Source organism: Dama dama, chromosome 23, assembly GCF_033118175.1.
Source record: "Dama dama isolate Ldn47 chromosome 23, ASM3311817v1, whole genome shotgun sequence".
Taxonomy (NCBI): Eukaryota; Metazoa; Chordata; class Mammalia; order Artiodactyla; family Cervidae; genus Dama; species Dama dama.
The window spans coordinates 32369870-32388852 of record NC_083703.1 but is presented as its reverse complement, the minus strand read 5'-3'; the positions used below and the strand labels follow the sequence as shown (position 1 = coordinate 32388852).

Below are 18983 nucleotides of genomic sequence, written 5' to 3'. Positions count from 1 at the left end.
TCATATCATTAGCCATAGTTCTCACCTGTGGTTTTCAAATTTTCTTTTTTTATCTATGTCCTGATTTTCCCAATTGTGAGTAATGAGTGTAAATATTTTATCCCTAGTAGAAAAGAGAAAGAATGATCAGAAGAGAGATTATTCTAGTTGGCTTGGGCTTTCCTTATTCTGGATATTTTTAATATATGTTTACCAGGTCTCTTTCACTTTTAAAAAATGTTTATTTATTTGGCTCTGCCAAGTCTTAGTTGTGGCATGTGGAATCTTTAGTTGCAGCATATGGGATCTAGTTCCCTGACCAGGGATCAAACCCAGGCCCCCTGCATTGGGAGAGCAGAGTCAGCCACTGAACCACCAGGAAAGTCCCAGGTGTCTTTCACTTTTGGTGATAATCAAAAATTTGTTTTCCAAATAGTGATGTCTCATGTCTATAGGGAACAAGAAATTTGATGAAACTGCAATCTGAACCTTTTGGAATTTAAAACTATAAACTCTGTGAGGATATATATAGAGTGCTGTTTGTTGCATTCTTTTCCCATCCTATGCTAGGATTTAGTCCTAATATGAAAGGAGTGAAAAAAGATATGACATGCAGATTCCAGACATTCCTTCCTAACCAGAAAGATTTTTAACTGCTTATGAGAATTTTTTCCTCAAATATGCCAACTCTTTTATTTCATGTATTATTTTATGCCTTCCAGACTTTTTGTTGTTGTTGTTAAATACTGATACAATCTTGTAATTTCTCTTCCTTTAAAAATGTGCTTCTGTGGTTTGCAAATAAATCTGTTAACTCAGAGAATATTGGTTTATGTGTCATTGAGCAAATCATGTGATGTTTTCTCTTTATTAATCTTTGTAATAAACCAGAATATTGAAAAGGCAATCTGATAGGTCTAAAATAGATTAATAAGCATTTTAAACATTCATAAAGTTCTTTGAAACTTACAGGCCTATATTATCATATATAATTGATGTTATTCTATTATTAAAACTTATTTTCACCATCTACTGAAATATAGTCTATTTTAGTTATTCCCAGTCTCTGAGTGACTAAACATAGAACAAATCCTTTTAGGACTTGTACTGTATTTTAACTTAGCAATAATTACCTTAGATGGAAATGAAACACTAATAGTCTTGATCTGCAGGACTCAGTTCAAGTCTAGAATATAAAGGTTAATGGCCTCTGGTGCATTCCAAGGGTGAACAGAAAGTTTGGAGGATAAGTTGGCTTGTATAATGTTTACAGTAGTGACTTTGAAAGCTTAGAAGGTCAATTTTAACAATTTTAAATAAATATGAAGTTATTTTTCTTATATAGTGAATAAATATAGTAAGTACAGTCTCATGAGGCTATTATTATATTTCATTTATTTTTATCAATATTGGATCATCTGAGAACTATTCTAAGTTTCTGTTATGTATCTAAACCACTACCTAACTAATAAGGGTAAAATGAAAAATCCTCGTGTATGATTTTTTCTCTGACTTTTAGTTCATCAGTCCTAGTAACTGTAGCAATTTTAAAAAAAGACTATGAAGAAGAATAAAGGCTTATGTAATGTATATGTGTGTGCGTGTGTTTTCCCTTTTCTTCTGCCTGATGCTTCCGGTTTGTGTGACTTGGTTACCTGAAAGGGTCTGAGTATTTAGATACAATACTAAAGAGGAGCACAGTAATAACAGCTCTCAAAGGCATTACATTTGAATGTATATTTGTATTTATTGATTTGCCTGAGCCAGATCTTAGTTATAGCACGAAGGATCTTCCATCTTCAGAATCTTTAGTTAAAGCATCTGGGATCTTTTTTTTTTTCTCTCTCTCTTTTTCTTTATTTGCAGTGTGTGGGATCTAGTTCCCTGACCAGGGATGGAATATGGGCCCCCTGCATTGGGAGGACAGAGTCATAGAAACTGGACCACCAGGGAAGTCCATGAAGGCATTACATTTTTATTCTTTTTATTCTCAACATGAGTCTTATTTTCCCACCTGATAAGAATGCTATAATCGAAAACAGTAAAGAAAGACATCTTGTTAGATATTATGCAAATTAGTCTCCTGGTAATATATATATATATATAAAACTTCTTTGAAAACTAGGAAAATAATTATATGTAACTGTTAGAATTACATACAGTGGGTTATATCTTCCATTATGATATAATTTGCTGTTCAGCTGTTAACTGAACAAATTTCAAACTGAACAAAGTGACAGGCAGATTCTTTACCCCTGAGCCACTAGGGAAGCCCTATGGTTTCTATGCTTCTCAGCAAAAAATCTATTATGAAATTTCCTCTTGATTCCAATTTAAAAAAAAAGACACACACTTGGTTCTTTTCTTTTCTTTCTTCTGAGGTAAGTGTAAGACAGTGTTCACAGTCCAACATCAGTAAACTGTTCTTCACAGCAGAAAAGTACTGTTCCTTCCAGACACCAGGAAGTTCATATTTTTTCCATCTGTACTTTATCTCTTAGAAATTTATCATGTCATTGATAGAACACATCTGCTGTTTCCTGTTTTGTTGTTTTTTCCTTTGTGATAGGCTATGAATAAGGTGTCTGGACCCCAGAGAAAGAAGATGAAGGATTGGCTACAAGGTTTGCTTTTCTTTGTGTTCCTTTTACTCCATATTTCAGGGGCACTTATTTTAAATCAGTGTTCAGCATGCAGTAATTAAGCAATTGCTGCATGTTTCTTCAACACTGTCCAGTTATTGATGGGTTACCCATGAAAATCTTAGCTTCAAGAGACTGTCACTCGAGTAATTCTGATCAATAGAACTTTCTGTGATAAAGGAAGTGGTCTCTCTCTCTCTCTTTTTTTTTTTTTCCTACTGTGTTACTTGAAATGTGCCTTGGGTGACTGATGAACTAAATATTTAATGTTTAATTAAGTTAATATAAACACAAGTCACCAGATGGGGGTAGAGGCTACCCCACTGGCCAGTGTAGCTCTAAAGAAACAATGAAATTGTATAAAATAGTCCTATGCTTAGAGAGAAGATGATGTTAAATTGCTTTTTATTGTTGGCATTTTTTATGGTCAGAAATAGCAGATTTTAAAAAATTTTAATGAAAAAATCTTCAATGCCTGGCACACAGAAGAATCAATAAATGATTGGATAGTATTAATAAGTTTCACCTCATCTCCATCCCAGGTTTTACCTTCTCTTGCATCCTGGGTGAGGGCACATTAACATTTTTTTCCCCTACAACTGCCAGATCTATAGACTCACCTTCACAGCTGCCGTGATCTTGCTGGGAGTTAAGAGGTAAGACGGGGGCTTCTCAGTATGCGTGCTGCTGTCTGTCTTCTGATTGCCTGTGATTAGTCTGTGCTCAGCACCCCCTCAGTCATGCTTATGGCTTCCCGAATCTAGCTTTATTTCATCCTGCTCCAAGCCCTGGCAACCCCAGGATGCCTCTCACCTGTCCCACCAGAGCCCTTAGATATATCTATGTCCATCTGGACCACTCTATATGATGATCTGACTTTGTCTGGGCACCTTGCTCAGTTATGTCTCCTAAATCAGGCATCACCACACTGGAGTGTGATTGACTCCAGGGGTCAGAGTCATGCCATAGGATCCACTTAAAGAATGTATAGAGACACTGTTCGTCACACATACATTTATGCACTGGGCACCGGGCAATGTGGCTTTCCTGGTGGCTCAGTTGGTAAAGAATCCGCCTGCAATGCAGGAGACCTGGGTGATCCCTGGATCGGGAAGATCCCCTGGAGAAGGAAATGGCAACCCACGCCAGTATTCTTGCCTGGGAAATCCCATGGACAGAGCAGTCTGCAGGGCTACGATCCATGGGGTCACAGGAATCTGACATTACTTAGTGACTAAACCACTACAAGGCACTGGGCAAAGTGCTTTCAATTCTTGTAGAATCTCCACAGCAATTGCATGTTCTATTTTTACACATCTTAGATGCACTGTGGCTCAGAGAGGTTAAGTGACTTTCCTAAAGTCACAACTAGGAAGAGGCAGAGCTATGATTTCTTTTTTTTTTTTTTTAAGTCTTTTTATTTATTATTATTCTGGCTGCACCATGTAGGATCTTAGTTCCCTGACCAAGGATGGAACCCACACCCCGACCCTGGAAGCTCAGAACCTTTACCACTGGGCAGCCAGGGAAATCCAGAGCATTTCTTATCTGCACTCTGGCTTCCAAGTCTGTATTCTTAACCACAATGCAGTTCATTGCAAAAGAGGGAGAGTTCTTCAAAATCAGTGCAGAGGGCCAATCGAAAAGAAGCTAGATTTTGGGTGACTATAAAGAAGGCTTTTCTAATAATTCAAGCTCTTCACCACCAAACACCCTACTCTGTGAAGTGCCCTGTGCCCCTCATTAGTGCTCACAAGCTTCTTGCTGGCAGATCAAGAACTGGTAAAAGGCATTCTGAAATAAGTGTCTGGAATAACCACTTGTGGTGGATAAATTCTCTGGGTCTTTCCATTTAAAATTTCTTCTAAATATGATCTCCTCTCTTGAGGGCATTTAGTGGCAATTTATTCCCATATGACTATTTTTTCAATTTTCCATGCAGTTCATAAAGACCATTCTTTTTCTGTGTAAAACCAGAATGTAATTTATTCATCACTCAAAGTGGGATAAGCAGGCTATTCTCTCCCTGTAGACAACCCAATATAGAAACCCACATCACATTTCACTGAGGAATAAAGAATGGCCTGGATCGTGGAAACTCAAGGATAGTTGCAAAAAACATTCCAAGCATTTGTCAGGCTTTGTTTAATTTTGTTAGAAATTAATGATCGGTGACAGGTAGGAGATGAAGAATAAAATGCCATTAGATTTCAACTTATACAACAAGCCTTTAAATAATTGAGAGAATGCTGTTATTATTTTACTTTACCCCATGGCAATCCACTCTAGTACTCTTGCCTTGAGAATCCCACGGGCAGAGGGGCCTGGCAGGTTGCAGTCCTTAGGGTCGAACTGAGTTGGATATGACTAAAGCGACTAAGCAGCATACCCCTTGATATTCTATTGTGCTCTGTAATTATCTTTGATATACTTCATATGTGCAAGATGTTAACCATCATTTCGGTTTTTAAAATTTTTTTAAATTTTTAATTGGAGTATAATCTCTTCACAATGTTGTGAAATGGGAATCAGCTGTATGTGTCCCTGTATCCCATCCCTCCTGGGCCTCCCTCCCACCCCACCATCCCACCATCGAGGTCATCACAGAGGACCAAGCTGAGCTCCCTGTGCTATAAAGCAGCTTCTCAATAGATATCGATTTTTAAGTGTTTCGGTTTCTTAACAAAGTGTATTTTCCGTTTTGAAGGAAAATGCACTGACTATCCTAAAGTTCAACTTTTGATGTTTGCTTGTATTTTCAAACAGTGTGTTGAGCTTTTCTGATTAAAACATCAGCTCCATTGGACACGTCACTCAGGATAACTTTATCGGAAACTATAAGGTTACATAGCCAATCTTCTCCTCTAAGAACAGTTGAGGAGGAGGAGTCAATATACATTTTTTTTTTGTTTTTGCCACACTGCACGGCATGTAGGATCTTAGTTCCCCAGCCAGGGACTGAACCCGTGCACCCTGCATTGGAAGGTGGAGTCTTAACCACTGGACCATTGGAGAAGTCGCAATATATATCTTTTTTTTTTTTTTTTTCTTCTTTATCTGTCCATCCCACATTCCTCCTCACCTGCTCTGGATTGTGGCACCCCCAGCTCAGGCAGCTTGTTCCAGGGTTTGGCAGACAACACAGACATAATCCAATCCGAGGGGGCTAACATCTTACAGGTGCTTCCATGGAGACAGTTGTAAATTGTGACTATGGAGGAAGTTTCTGTTCTTGAAATGATTGTCATGGATAAGTTTTAGAGAGGAAGTATTAGGTAAAGAGAAGATGTGGCAGATATGAGCTACATCAGGCTGCATGGGGATGGGGTTCTACCATCTTTTCTCTCAGGAAGTTGGTGTTTTTCATGAACTCTTCCCTGTACTTGTTCTTCCTTTTTACAATGTAACATCCTTGGTCATATTTATTTTGATTTATAACACTAATGCTTAACAGGTTCTAGATTTAATATATTGACTGTTGCTGCTGCTGCTGCTGCTAAGTCGCTTCAGTCGTGTCCGACTCTGTGCGACCCCATAGACGGCAGCCCACCGGGCTCCCCTGTCCCTGGGATTCTCCAGGCAAGAACACTGGAGTGGGTTGCCATTTCCTTCTCCAATGCATGAAAGTGAAAAGTGAAAGCGAAGCTGCTCGGTTGCATCTGACTCGCAGCGACCCCATGGACGGCAGCCTACCAGGCTCCTCCGTCCATGGGATTTTTCCAGGCAAGAGTACTGGAGTGGGGTGCCATTGCCTTCTCTGATATTGGTTGTTAACTATATATAAATCACTGTAACTGCATAGCTCTCTTTATATAGAAAGATACTAATATATATTATGTAATATATATATTTGTGGCACTATATTATGTAATAAATATTAGAAAAGTTTGTTTCATGCATTATACACATGACATTAGCATGTATATGATTTCTACAGGCTTAGATGGTTTAAAAGTATATTTGCTTATAGCAAATTTTTAAAATGTCTTCTTTCAAGATCATTTCAGTTTGAGCAGATAATTAACATGTGGCCCAATCAGGACTCACAGCTTCCAATACTAATTCAGCCACAGAATCTTAGAGCTAGAGGGCCCTCAACAATCATTTCCTCTTCTTTCCTCCATTTTATTTTACAGATAAGGAAACCGGGCTCACTGCCAAGGCACACAACCAATTATTGGCAATGACAGGACTAAGACTGTGTTCTCTGATATCTTTCTACCACACTACCCCATCAGTGGCAAATAAGAAAACACTCAAAGGCCAATACACATGTACAGTTAAAATATTTCACAGGACACATCAAAATGGATGTCAGGCATATAATTGAGACACAGTAGCCATAGTTTGTTAATAGTATTGCATTAGGACATGTAAAAGTTTCTATCTGATCAGTTATTATTACAAGTTGTTGTGGTTGTTCAGTCGCAAGTCGTGTCCGACTCTTTGTGACCTCATGGACCCTCCAGGCTCCTCTGTCCATGAGGTTCTCCAAGCAAGAATACTGGAGTGGGTTGCCATTTCCTTCTCCAGGGGATCTCTCCACATCAGTGATCTAGCCTGTGTCTCCTGAATTGGCAGGCAGATTCTTTACCACTGAGCCACCAGTTTTTATTTCTGTATATGAGTTATTAAGTCACGTCTGACTCTTTGCAGCTGCATGGACTGCAGCACGCCAGGCTCTTCTGTCCTCCACTATCTCTCTGAGTTTGCTCAAACTCATGTCCATTGAGTCAGTGATGCTATCTAACCATCTCATTCTCTGTTGCCCCCTTCTTCTCTTGCCTTCAATCTTTCCCAACATCAGGGTCTTTTCCAACGAGTTGGCTCTTCGCATCACATGGCCAAAGTATTGGAGCTTCAGCTTCAGCATCAGTCCTGCCAATGAATATTCAGGACTGATCTCCTTTAGGATGGACAGGCTGGATCTCCTTGCAGTCCAAGGGACTCTCAAGAGTCTTCTCCAACACCACAATTCAAAAGCATCAATTCTTTGGCGCTCAGCCTTCTTTATGGTCCAACTCTCACATCCATACATGACTACTGGAAAAACCATAGCTTGGACTAGACGAATCTTTGTTGGCAAAGTGATGTCTCTGCTTTTTAATATTCTGTCTAGGTTTGTCATAGCTTTCCTTCCAAGGAGCAAGCGTCGTTTAATTTCATGGCTGCAATTACCATCTTTATTGATTTTGGAGCCCAAGAAAATAAAATCAGTCACTGCTTCTACTTTTTCTCCTTCTATTTCCCATGAAGTGATGCGACCAGATGCCATGATCTTAGTTTTTTTAATGTTGAGTTTCAGGCCAGCTTTTTCACTCTCCTCTTTCACCCTCATCAAGAGGCTCTTTAGTTCCTCTTCACTTTCTGCCATTAGGATGGTGTCATCTGCATATCTGAGGTTGTTGATATTTCTCCCAGCAGTCTTTATTCCAGCTTGTGCTTCTTCCAGCCCAGCGTTTCTCATGATGTACTCTGCATATAAGTTAAATAAGCAGGGTGACAATATACAGCCTTGTCGTACTCCTTTCCCAATTTGGAACCAGTCTGTTGTTCCATGTCTGGTTCTAACTGTTGCTTCTTGACCTGCATACAGGTTTCTCAGGAGACAGGTCAGGTGGTCTGGTATTCCCATCTCTTGAAGAATTTTCCACAGTTTGTTGTGATCTATAGAGTCAAGGGTTTTAGCATAGTCAATGAAGCAAAAGTAGATGTCTTTCTGGAACTCCCTTGCTTTCTCCATGATCCAACGAATGTTGGCAATTTGATCTCTGGTTCCTCTGCCTTTTCTAAACCCAGCTTGTACATCTGGAAGTTCTCGATTCATGTACTGCTGAAGCCTAGCTTGAAGGATTTTGAGCATAACCTTGCTAGCATGTGAAATGAGCGCTACAATACGGTAGTCTGAGCACTCTTTGGCATTGCGCTTCTTTGGGATTGGAATGAAAACTGACCTTTTCCAGTCCTGTGGCCACTGCTGAGTTTTCCAGATTTGCTGACATATTGCATGCAGCACTTTCACAGCATCATCTTTAAGGATTTGAAATAGTTCAACTGGAATTCCATCATCTCCACTAGCTTTGTTTGTAGTAATGTTTCCTCGGGCCCACTTGACTTCACAGTCCAGAATGTCTGGTTCTAGGTGAGTGACCACACCATCTTGGTCTGGATCATTAAGACCTTTTTTGTATAGTTCTTCAGTGTATTCTTGCCACCTCTTCTTAATCTGTTCTGCTTCTCTTAGGTCTTTACCATTTCTGTCATTTATTGTGTCCATCCTTGCATGAAATGCTTCCTTGATAGCTCCAGTTTTCTTGAAGAGATCTCTAGTCTTTCCCTTTCTATTGTTTTCCTCTATTTCTTTGCACTGTTCATTTAAGTAGGCCTTCTTATCTCTCCTCGCTATTCTCTGGAACTCTGCATTCAGTTGGGTATAGCTTCCCTTTTCTCCTTTGCCTTTAGCTTCTCTTCTTGTCTCAGCTATTTGTAAGGCCTCGTTAGACAACCATTTTGCCTTCTTGCATTTCTTTTCCTTTGGGATGTTTTTTGTCACTGCCTCCTGTACAATCTTACGAACCTCTATCCATAGTTCTTCAGGCACTCTGTCTATCAGATCTAATCCCTTGAAACTTTTAGTCACCTCCACTGTATAATCATAAGGGATTTGACTTATGTTATACCCGGATGGCCTAGTGGTTTTCCCCACTTTCTTCAATTTAAGCCTGAATTTTGCAATAAGGAGCTTATGATCTGAGCCACAGGCAGCTCCCGGTCTTGTTTTTGCTGACTGTATAGAGCTTTTCCATCTTTGGCTGCAAAGAATATAATCAATCTGATTTCGGTGTTGTCCATCTGGTGATGTCCATGTGTAGAGTCGTCTCTTGTGCTGTTGGAAAAGGGTGTTTGCTATGACCAGTGCATTCTCTTGACAAAACTCTATTAGCCTTTGCCCTGCTTCATTTTGTTTTCCCAGGCCAAACTTGCCTGTTATTCCAGGTATCTCTTGACTTCCTACTTTTGCATTCCAACCCCCTATGATGAAAAGGACATCTTTTTTTGGTGTTAGTTCTAGAAGGTGGTGTAGGTCTTCATAGAACTGTTCAACTTCATCTTCTTTGGCTTTAGTGGTTGGTGCGTAGACTTGAATTACTGTGATATTGAATGGTTTGCCTTGGAAACGAACCGAGATCATTCTGTCATTTTTGAAATTGCACTTTACTGAATTTTGGACTCTTTTGTTGACTATGATGGCTACTCCACTTCTTCTAAGGGATTCTTGCCCACAGTAGTAGATATAATGGTCACCTGAATTAAACTTGTCCTTTCCTGTCCATCGTAATTCACTGATTCCTAAGATGTCAATGTTCACTCTTGCCATTTCCTGCTTGACTATGTCCAGTTTATGTGGCTGCATGGACCTAACATTCCAGGTTCCTATGCAATACTGTTCTTTACAGCATCGGACTTTACTTTCAACACCAGACACATCCATAACTGAGTGTTGTTCCTACTTTGGTCCAGCAGCTTCATTCTTTCCTGAGCTGTTCATAATTTTCCTCATTCTTCCCCAGTAGCATATGGGACACCTTCAGACCTGGGGGAAGACACAAGGAAGCCATTAGTACAACTCAATTTCTCCTAACAATATTGAACATGCGTGGGACTTCTCTGGCAGTCCAGTGGTTAAAAATTTGCGTTTCTAATGCAGGGGGCACAGGTTTGATCCCTGGTTGGGGAACTAAGATCCCACATGCCTTATGGCATGGCCAAAAATAAACAAATAAATAACATTTGGTGGTAATGGGAACAATAGAAAAACACTTCACAATGAGACCATTTCTCCTCCTCCCAATGACTGTGTTTTCTTAGTTTGTAATTGAGCTTCTAACAATTTGGTGATTAGATCATCTTGGAGAAGGAAGGCCATAGCACTTAAAGGGCCATAACTGTAAGGGAACAGAACCCTATAAGGCCCTCCTGGATTAGACCTCTTCCTCCATAGCCTCTGCTTCAGCTCCTCTCTGAAGAACCCAGATGATTAGTATCTGATGTATATTGTCTGAGTTTTTCAGATCCTGAAACTACCACCAAGTGGAAGAAAGTAACTACTTGATGATGCTGAACACTAGCTCCAGACCTTCTAGCACCTAAAGACTGACCACCATCAAACAATCAGAATGGTGCCCGGCCCTTACCTTGCCTTTAAAACTGCTTCGCTGAAACCCTTAGGAGAGTTCTGGGTTTTTGAGCATGCGCCACCTGTTTGCTTTGCTTCACCCTGCAATAAACCTTTCTCTGCTCCAGACTCTGACACTGTGCATCAAGCATGTGAAATTGCATTCGATGACTTAAATAGTTCTTTTGTTACATTAACAGCAGTTCCTATCTTGGGGGTATTTTCCAAGTTAAAGTAGTTTGCCCCAGAGCTCCCCTGTATTAGCTCACAGGGGACCTCTGGGGCACCTGTGCTGGTTTCTGCCCCTGTAACTCTCGGACCTTCTCTGGCTAAGAGGCTGATTTAGTTCCATCACTCAAGCTAAGGCCCAACACCAGGCATGAGGTACATGTTCAAGCCTAATGGAAGAAAAGTTTGGACGCTTCTGGCTTTCAAGGGACTGAAAAGCAGCAAGCCTGAAAAGTGAGTGAGTGTGGATTCTAACCTCTAATTGACTTTGAGGCACAGGCCATCTGCTGGGTCCAGGATTTTCTTTCTCCCTCTCAAGGCACTTTAGAAGGAAGATGGAGAGTAAATCAAGCCATGGGGTGGTCCCCATCCTCTTTCTGTCCCTTGTCCACCTGCCTAGCCTTGCCAGTCCCGGAGCCCCAAGGCTGCCCTGTGAAGACCTTAGCCAGAGCCTAGGAGGGGGGAACTAAAAAGCCGCGGAACCAGAGATGAGGGAGCGGCGGGGCCGGGGGGAAGGAGGAGCCACGGGACCGTGAGGCCTAGCTCCAAGGAGGAGGCGGTGGCGGCGCGGGAATGGAGCCGTTGCGGGTCCTGGAGCTCTACAGCGGAATTGGGGGCATGCACCAGGCTCTCAGAGGTGAGAGGGCACGGGCGCCACTTCCATCTGCGAGTCGGAGCTGCTCAGAGTTCGGGCTCCAGGGCGGGGCGGAGCGCTGAGGCACTAGGGGCGGAGACTGGAGGGGAAACGGTCTGTGGGGGAGGGGGCGGGGGAGTTGCTCGGTTGTCTTGGAAACCGCCCGCGCGGCGCCCCAGCTGTCCCTTGGGGAGGAGACGCCCTTCCTCCGCCGGGTCCGAAGGGCGGGAGGGGTACCTGCTGGGAGTCCTGATTCGCAAGGCTTGGCTGTAAAGTCGGACCAAAATGGTGCCCACAGAGCGGGAGTGGCGAGCCCCCCGCCCTGTGCCAAACCCCAATTCTGAGTGAGGCTGTCCCCCAGAGGCCTGGAAACTCGGTCCTTGACCCTCGAGGAACTCCCAGCGGGGAGGGGAGGACGCTGGGCAGGGCGCTGCTGCTGAGGGCTTGGATCTTCCAAGGGATAACTGCCACGCGGGGTAGAAGTTAGTGAACACTAAGTAGAACCGCACGGGAAGCCTGGAGAAAACAATTCTAGTCAGTTCTGATGGTTGAAAAGAAACATCTTGTTACTTCTGGCCTAGATACATTTAGGCGCCCGAAGAGCTGAGTTCAAACTTCGTTGAAACGTGACCTTAACGTTTTTGAACCTGTGTCTTGGTTTTACAATGTGACAAGTATTTCTTTCAGAGATGAAACGTTATGAGCATTAAATAAAAAGTGGTTAAAATGTTTAATAATGCCTGGTACATTGTAACCACTCAAATATTGTAAATATTTTCCTCATGTACCTCTTGCATTTTGAGGTTTTAGATTTGTTTGGTGCTAAGTTGGAACTGCAAGGTTTATTTTGGCTGTTTGCCCCTCTTCAGTTCTGGGTTCTATGCTAGGCACTGGAGTTGTAGAGTGACAAATAGACATGGAACGTGTATGTTTATTCTTAAATTACCATGACAACCACAAAACTGAAACCTCCCTGCTTCCTTTTTTTTAGTACCAAGGGTAACACGAGACTAATACTGTAAGATACGGACAGTATGTCTTAAGTTGAGCGCGTAAGTTTTGTAAGCATATATATTGAGTTTGAGATACTGGAGTGGGTTGCCATTTCCTTCTTCAGGAGATCTTCCCCACCCAGGGATCGAACCCGGGTCTCCCACATTGTAGAGAGAAGCTTTACCCTCTGAGCCACCAGGAAAGTCTCTAGAAGAGATTAGTGAATATTAAATTTTTATTACCAATTATTTGATGGCTCTCTGTGTTCAGTTCTTTATGTAAAGTAACAAAACTTACCAGCAGGAAAACAAAACTAGCATTACTTGTGCTGTTAGTTAATTTTCTAAGATTGTCAGCATTTTACCCGCCTATCTTTGAAGCCCCTTAAAGGTTCTTTAGTGCTGTAATTCGGCCACTCCTTAAATGTTGGATGTTAATCCACCCCCACCCCCCCATTTTTTGCAAGTTTAAATGTGCTGCAGTTAATTATTGAGCTTTAATCTTGGTCTTCTTTAGCATGTTTTCTAGAAGTCAAATTAATTAATGAAAGACTGACTATGTGCTAGTTGCTAAGTAAAAAATACTGAGAATTTTTAGACTTTTGGTGATATAACAGGTTGCTTTTCAGAGGATTTGAGTGCCTCCTTCAACTACATTTTCCTCAGGATTTGTATTATCCATTTTTAACCTTTGTGAATTTGTTAGGGGAAGTTGTATAATTTTAATTTGTGGTTTTTGGGGGTTAATGAAATAATTTGATATTTTCCCTCCTACTAGCCATTGTAACCTGAATTTGTCTATACATATTTCTATTACTACTGCTACCATCCCAAATCTAAGTTGTATCATCTCTCACTTAAATTATTAAAATAGTTTCCCAACTGCTCCCCTGCTTGCTTCCACTCTGCTTCCCTGCACCATCCTTTCTCCATTTGGTAACAAAGTGATCTCTTACCTGGTAAGCTGGATCCTGTCACTCCCTGGGGTCAGTGGTCTCCCTCTGAGGTTAGAATCAGTCCCCTCTTCATAGAAGGCCTGTGAGATCTAGCCTCTGTCCACCTCTTCAGCCTTATCTGCTACTCTGGCCTGCTTCTCTTTTCCAGACTTGAAGTTCTTCTTTCTCTTTGTTCCTCAGACCTTCAGAATTCCCCTTATGCTCTGGCCTTAGCTTTTGCTGTCGTCTCCACCCACGTGCCCTAACCACAGGCTTTCACGCTGCAGCTGCATTTTGTCTTCCACAGCTCAGTAACATGTGGCTGCTGCAGAAGAGCCTCCCTCAGCTGACCCTGTGATCCACAGTACCCCTCCTGTGGCCTCTCTACCTGATGCTCATCATCTTTTGGCTTGAGGTTGGCGTATTACAGATATTGCTTCTTGTCTTCCAACATTCATTGATTTGATGTACTAAAGTTTAAAATTTTTCTGTAATAAAATATGTTGCTGTTTTCCATGAGGTTTTTATTAATATATAATAATGCAAACTAGTAACAATGGTGGTTAACTGCAACAATTACTAAGGACTTTTTATATGTCAGGCCCTGTTTTAAGTATGTAATAAGCTAGTTAGAGGTAGAGTCAGTATTATAACCTAGATCTCCTGACCCCACCTGTTAACCATACAATGCTGCCATTTTTTTTCTGGTTAGATCCATTAATTGAATCTACATCTTAAATAACAATAAGAAGCAGCCAACAGGAATAAGATGGAATTTAAATTTTGACAGTTTTCTAGATACAGGTTGTAGCTGATTTAATTGCAGTAGAATATATGTAACATAAAGTGTGCCATTTACCCATCTTTAAGTGTGCAGTGCAGTGGCGTTAAGTACTCTCTTTCCAGTGCTGTGCAGCCATCAGCACTTTCTGTTTCCAGAACTTTTTCATCATCACACGTGGAAACTGTACATTAAATAACAACTCCCATCTCCTTTCCTCCAGCACCTGGTAACCACTATTATACTTTGTCTCTTCTGATTTGTCTATCCTAGATAGCTCATATAAGTGTAATTATAAATATCTGTCCTTTTATAGCTAACATATTTCACTTACTGTAGTGTTTCCAAGGTGCATCCACGTTTTAGTGTATGTCAGTACTTCATTCCTTTTTACAGCTGAATAATATTCCACTACATGCATATACCATATTTTGTTTATCCATTCATCTCTTGATGGGTATGTGGGCTGTTTCCACTTGTGGGCTATTATTGTGAAGAATAGTGCTATAAACATTGGTATATATGTATCTGTTTGTGTTCTTGTTTTCAGTTCTTTTGAATATTTACTCAGGAGCAGAATTGCTGGATCATATAGTAATTCTGTGTTTTAACTTTTTGAGGAACCACTAAATTATTTTCCATAGTGACTGCACAGTTTTATATTCCCAAGCGCAGTGTCTGAAGGTTCCAGTCTCTTTATCTCCACGTCCTTGACTTGTTATTCCTTTTATTTCTTTTTTTTTTTTATAATAGTCATCCTGATGGGTATGAAAAAATATCCCATTGTGGTTTTGATTTACATTTTCCCTAACAGAGAAAGAAGTTGAATATTTTTTCATGTTCTTATTGGCCACTTGTGTATCTTCTTTGGAAAAATGTCTATTTAAGTCCTTTGCTTATTTTGGAATTGGGTCTTTTTTTGTTGTGTGAATTCTGTATATATTCTGGATATTAATCTTTTATGAGCTATATGATTTGCAAATATTTCCTCTTTCATAACTGTTATTGTAGTAGTTATAAAGGTTTATTTAATTTCCTTGGCAGCATGAGAGATTTGCCCCAAACCCCATGGACATTTTAATACCTTGATAAACATTTGTCATCCTTAGCTGTATATGCAGTATGCTATTGTATTTTTGTAGTAACTACCCAGATACTTCTGTATCTTCTAAATTTCTTTTAACTTTATTTTGTATCTATGTGTCCATATATTAACTTTGTCCTCATCCTGTGGTGTTTTTATTTCCTCCTGTACACCTCTGGGCTTCCCTGGTGGCTCAGATGGTAAAGAATCTGCCTGCAATGCGGGAGACCTGGGTTTGATCCCTGGGTTGAGAAGATACCCTGGAGGAGGATGTGGCAATCCACTCCAATATCCTTGCCTGGGGAATCCCCATGGATTCCGTGGGGTCACAAAGAGCTGGACACGACTGAGCGACGAAGCACAGCATAGCCTCTAGCACAGAAGCACACTTGTGACAGGGTTTCTGTAGATAACTGTTGAGTCTATCATTGAATTGGTAATCACTCTACTATCACGCTGATAAAACCATAGTTTTCTAGTCCAAATTTTTGTATGATACAAAATTCTTAGTTGTAAACCAGAGTCCACTCTCCAGCTAACATCAGCAGAAGAAAAATTATTAAAAGACATTTGGAAGCCCACAGAATTTACAGGACATCCAGATATATCAGGTGAAGAGGGAACTGCCCCACAAGTCATCACACGGACCTCACAGCTTTTACCAGTCATGCTGGGGACTGGATGTGACAAGTACCATCACAGTTTTGCCCTGAAAGATGGATCTTGACCACCTCTCACACCAAAAGAGATGAGTTTTCTCATTTGCTCCCTCACATGGCTATTTCTGAAGTGAAGTCGTGTATGGATGCAATTGGTTGGTGGACATTAGATACCATTGCCAAACTAAGGAAGCCAGGAGAGTGCGTTCTGGCTCCAGTTTTGTAATGTGGCAAAATTCTGGAAGACAAGAAACGCAGGCAAAGATCCTGGATGGCCACAAGCATGGCAGTGTCATGGCATCCTTTAAGACACATTTGCCCCTGTACAGGGACCCTGTGTTACCACTTTGATATTATTTATGCCTGCATAGCCTGTAAAGTTTTGGCTAATGAATTCTCATTTGGCTAAGGAGAATCTTCCAAGTAACAGCATCTTTCAAAAAGCAGCGGACAAAGTTGTTTCATGAGTTATATAGCAGTGGAGCCTGCAAAGGCACCTGCAAATATAAATGCTTAGCAAATAATCTTTTTTTTTTTTAGTATCAGGGAAGAGTAAAATGTGATTTAAGGTGATGAATAAAGGAAAGCTGTAGCTGATTACTTTTATGTTATCTAGTCAACTATTGGGATAGTCTTAAAAGCAAAAAGTCTTGCCTCCCAAATAATTTTGAAAGATCTTCCATGGTTTTAATATTTTCTGTTAAAATTATAGGTCTCTCATTTGTCACTCATTAGTTATTAATTTTTCTGAATCTTTCATGTTTCTCAGTGACTTATATGCCAACTTAAGATTCTACCAAACTACTTTGTGATTTGGTGTGCTTATAACTGATGGAGCAAGTACATTGTGATGAAATGTAGATCTGATTGTCACCTATGGGTAGTTTTGAAACATCATTTGTAAGGGGCTGAAATTTGAACTGTTAATTTTCTATTCTATTTATCTTTGAGATTGTAAAAATGCCCTCTTTCTGCCTATTTTCCCAGTTATTCTTATATGATTTATTGTCAGATTTAAAATAAAGCAAGGAAAAACAGGAAGATCCCCTGGAGTATGAAATGGCAATGTGCTCCAGTATTCTTACTTGGAAAATTCCATGGACAGAGGAGCCTAGTGGACTACAGTCCATGGGACCACAGTCAGACAGGGTTGAGCACCTGAGCACACACATACAAACACAAAGGCTAACAAGGAAAAATATGCCCCATTAAAAAAATATGTATCATTTGTTATATAATATTTATGGGAATTTCTAGTTTGATTTTTCTCTGCACTTGAAATACAAAGAACAGATGCGTAGAATGAATTTTGTGTGTTTCAAAAGGAACATCGCAACTTTCCATTGGATGATAGAATTAACTATCTTTTATGTGAAGAATAATGAATACATACTTCACAGCAGAGTATTTGTTACTATATTCCATACAACAAATTGCTTCTCCCTTGTTAATGAATAATGGTCAATTTGTGTTAGGACCTATCTATTGGGTTTTTTTTTTTTTCCAGGGAACTCAAAAAATAGTACGTGAAGCGAGAACTTACAGATGTTCAAGCTAGATTGAGAAAAGGCAGAGGAATCAGAGATCAAATTGCCAACATCCATTGGATCATGGAAAAAGCCAGAGAGATCCAAGAAAACATCTACTTCTGCTTTACTGACTAAGCTAAAGCTTTTGACTGTGGATCACAACAAACTGGAAAATTCTTAAAGAGATGGGAATAATAGACCATCTTACCAGCCTCTTGAGAAATCTGTATGAAGGTCAAGAAGCAACAGTTAAAACCAGACGTGGAACAATGGACTGGTTCCAAATTGGGAAAGGAGTACGACAAGGCTGTATATTGTCACCCTGCTTATTTAACTTACATGCATCATGTGAAACGCCGGGCTGGAAGAAGCACAAGCTGGAATCAAGATTGCCGGAAGAAATATCAGTAACCTCAGATATGCAGATGACACCACCCTTATGGCAGAAAGCGAAGAGGAACTGAGGAACCTCTTGATGAAAGTGAAAGAGGAGAGTGAAAAGGCTTGCTTAAAACTCAACATTCAAAAAACTAGGATCATGGCATCTTGTCCCATCACTTCATGGCAAATAGATGGGGAAACAATGGAAACAGTGACAAACTTTATTTGCTTGGGCTCCAAAATCACTGCAGATGGTGACTGCAGCCATGAAATTAAAAAACGCTTGCTCCTTGGAAGTAAAGCTGTGACCAACCTAGACAGCATATTAAAGGGCAGAGACATCACTTTGCCAACAAAGATTCGTCTAGTCCAAGCTATGGTTTTTCCAGTAGTCATGTATGGATGTGAGAGTTGAACCATAAGGAAGACTGAGGGGTGAAGAATCGATGCTTTTGAACTGTGGTGTTGGAGAAGACTCTTGAGAATCCCTTGGAGTACAAGGAGATCAAACCAGTCAATCCTAAAGGAAATCAACCCTGAATATTCATTGGAGGGACTGGTGCTGAAGCTCAAGTTCCAATATTTTGGCCACCTGATGCGAAGAGCTGACTCACTGGAAAAGACCCTGATGCTGGGAAAGATTGAGGGAAAGAGGAGAAGGGATGACAGAGGACAAAGTGGTTGCATGGCATCACCAACTCAATGGACATGAGTTTGAGCAAGCTCCGGGAGATGGTGAAGGACAATGAAGCCTGGCGTGCTGCAGTCCATGGGGTTGCAAAGAGTCGGACTCAACTGAGCGACTGAACTAAAACAGCAACAATAGAGTACCAGAGATTCATAAACAATATGAGTCATAAACAGTATGAACCAGAGGTTCATAAACAATAGAAATTAATTTCTCACAGTTCTGAAGGCTGGGAAGTTCAAGATCTTCGTGGTAGCATGGTTGAATTCTGGTGA

General features: G+C 40.6%; 1 protein-coding gene across 7 annotated transcripts in view; it reads left to right on the top strand.

Moving 5' to 3' along the window:
- The first annotated feature begins 2548 nt into the window (after positions 1-2548).
- TRDMT1 (tRNA aspartic acid methyltransferase 1) overlaps positions 2549-18983 on the top strand; it is a 64592-nt gene continuing 48157 nt past the window's right edge. The window contains exons 1-3 of one of the 7 annotated variants that reach the window (XM_061126301.1): positions 2549-2603; positions 3228-3277; positions 11132-11259. Coding sequence is in view for 2 of the 7 variants with exons in the window: in XM_061126297.1 (XP_060982280.1) it covers positions 11599-11662 (64 nt within the window). In the remaining 5 variants the exon portion in view is untranslated. Of the gene's footprint in view, positions 2604-3227; positions 3278-10554; positions 10802-11131; positions 11260-11542; positions 11663-12695; positions 12712-13893; positions 14002-17617; positions 18980-18983 lie in introns of those variants that run through there. The other 6 variants (XM_061126303.1, XM_061126300.1, XM_061126304.1 and 3 more) reach the window with 6 other exon arrangements.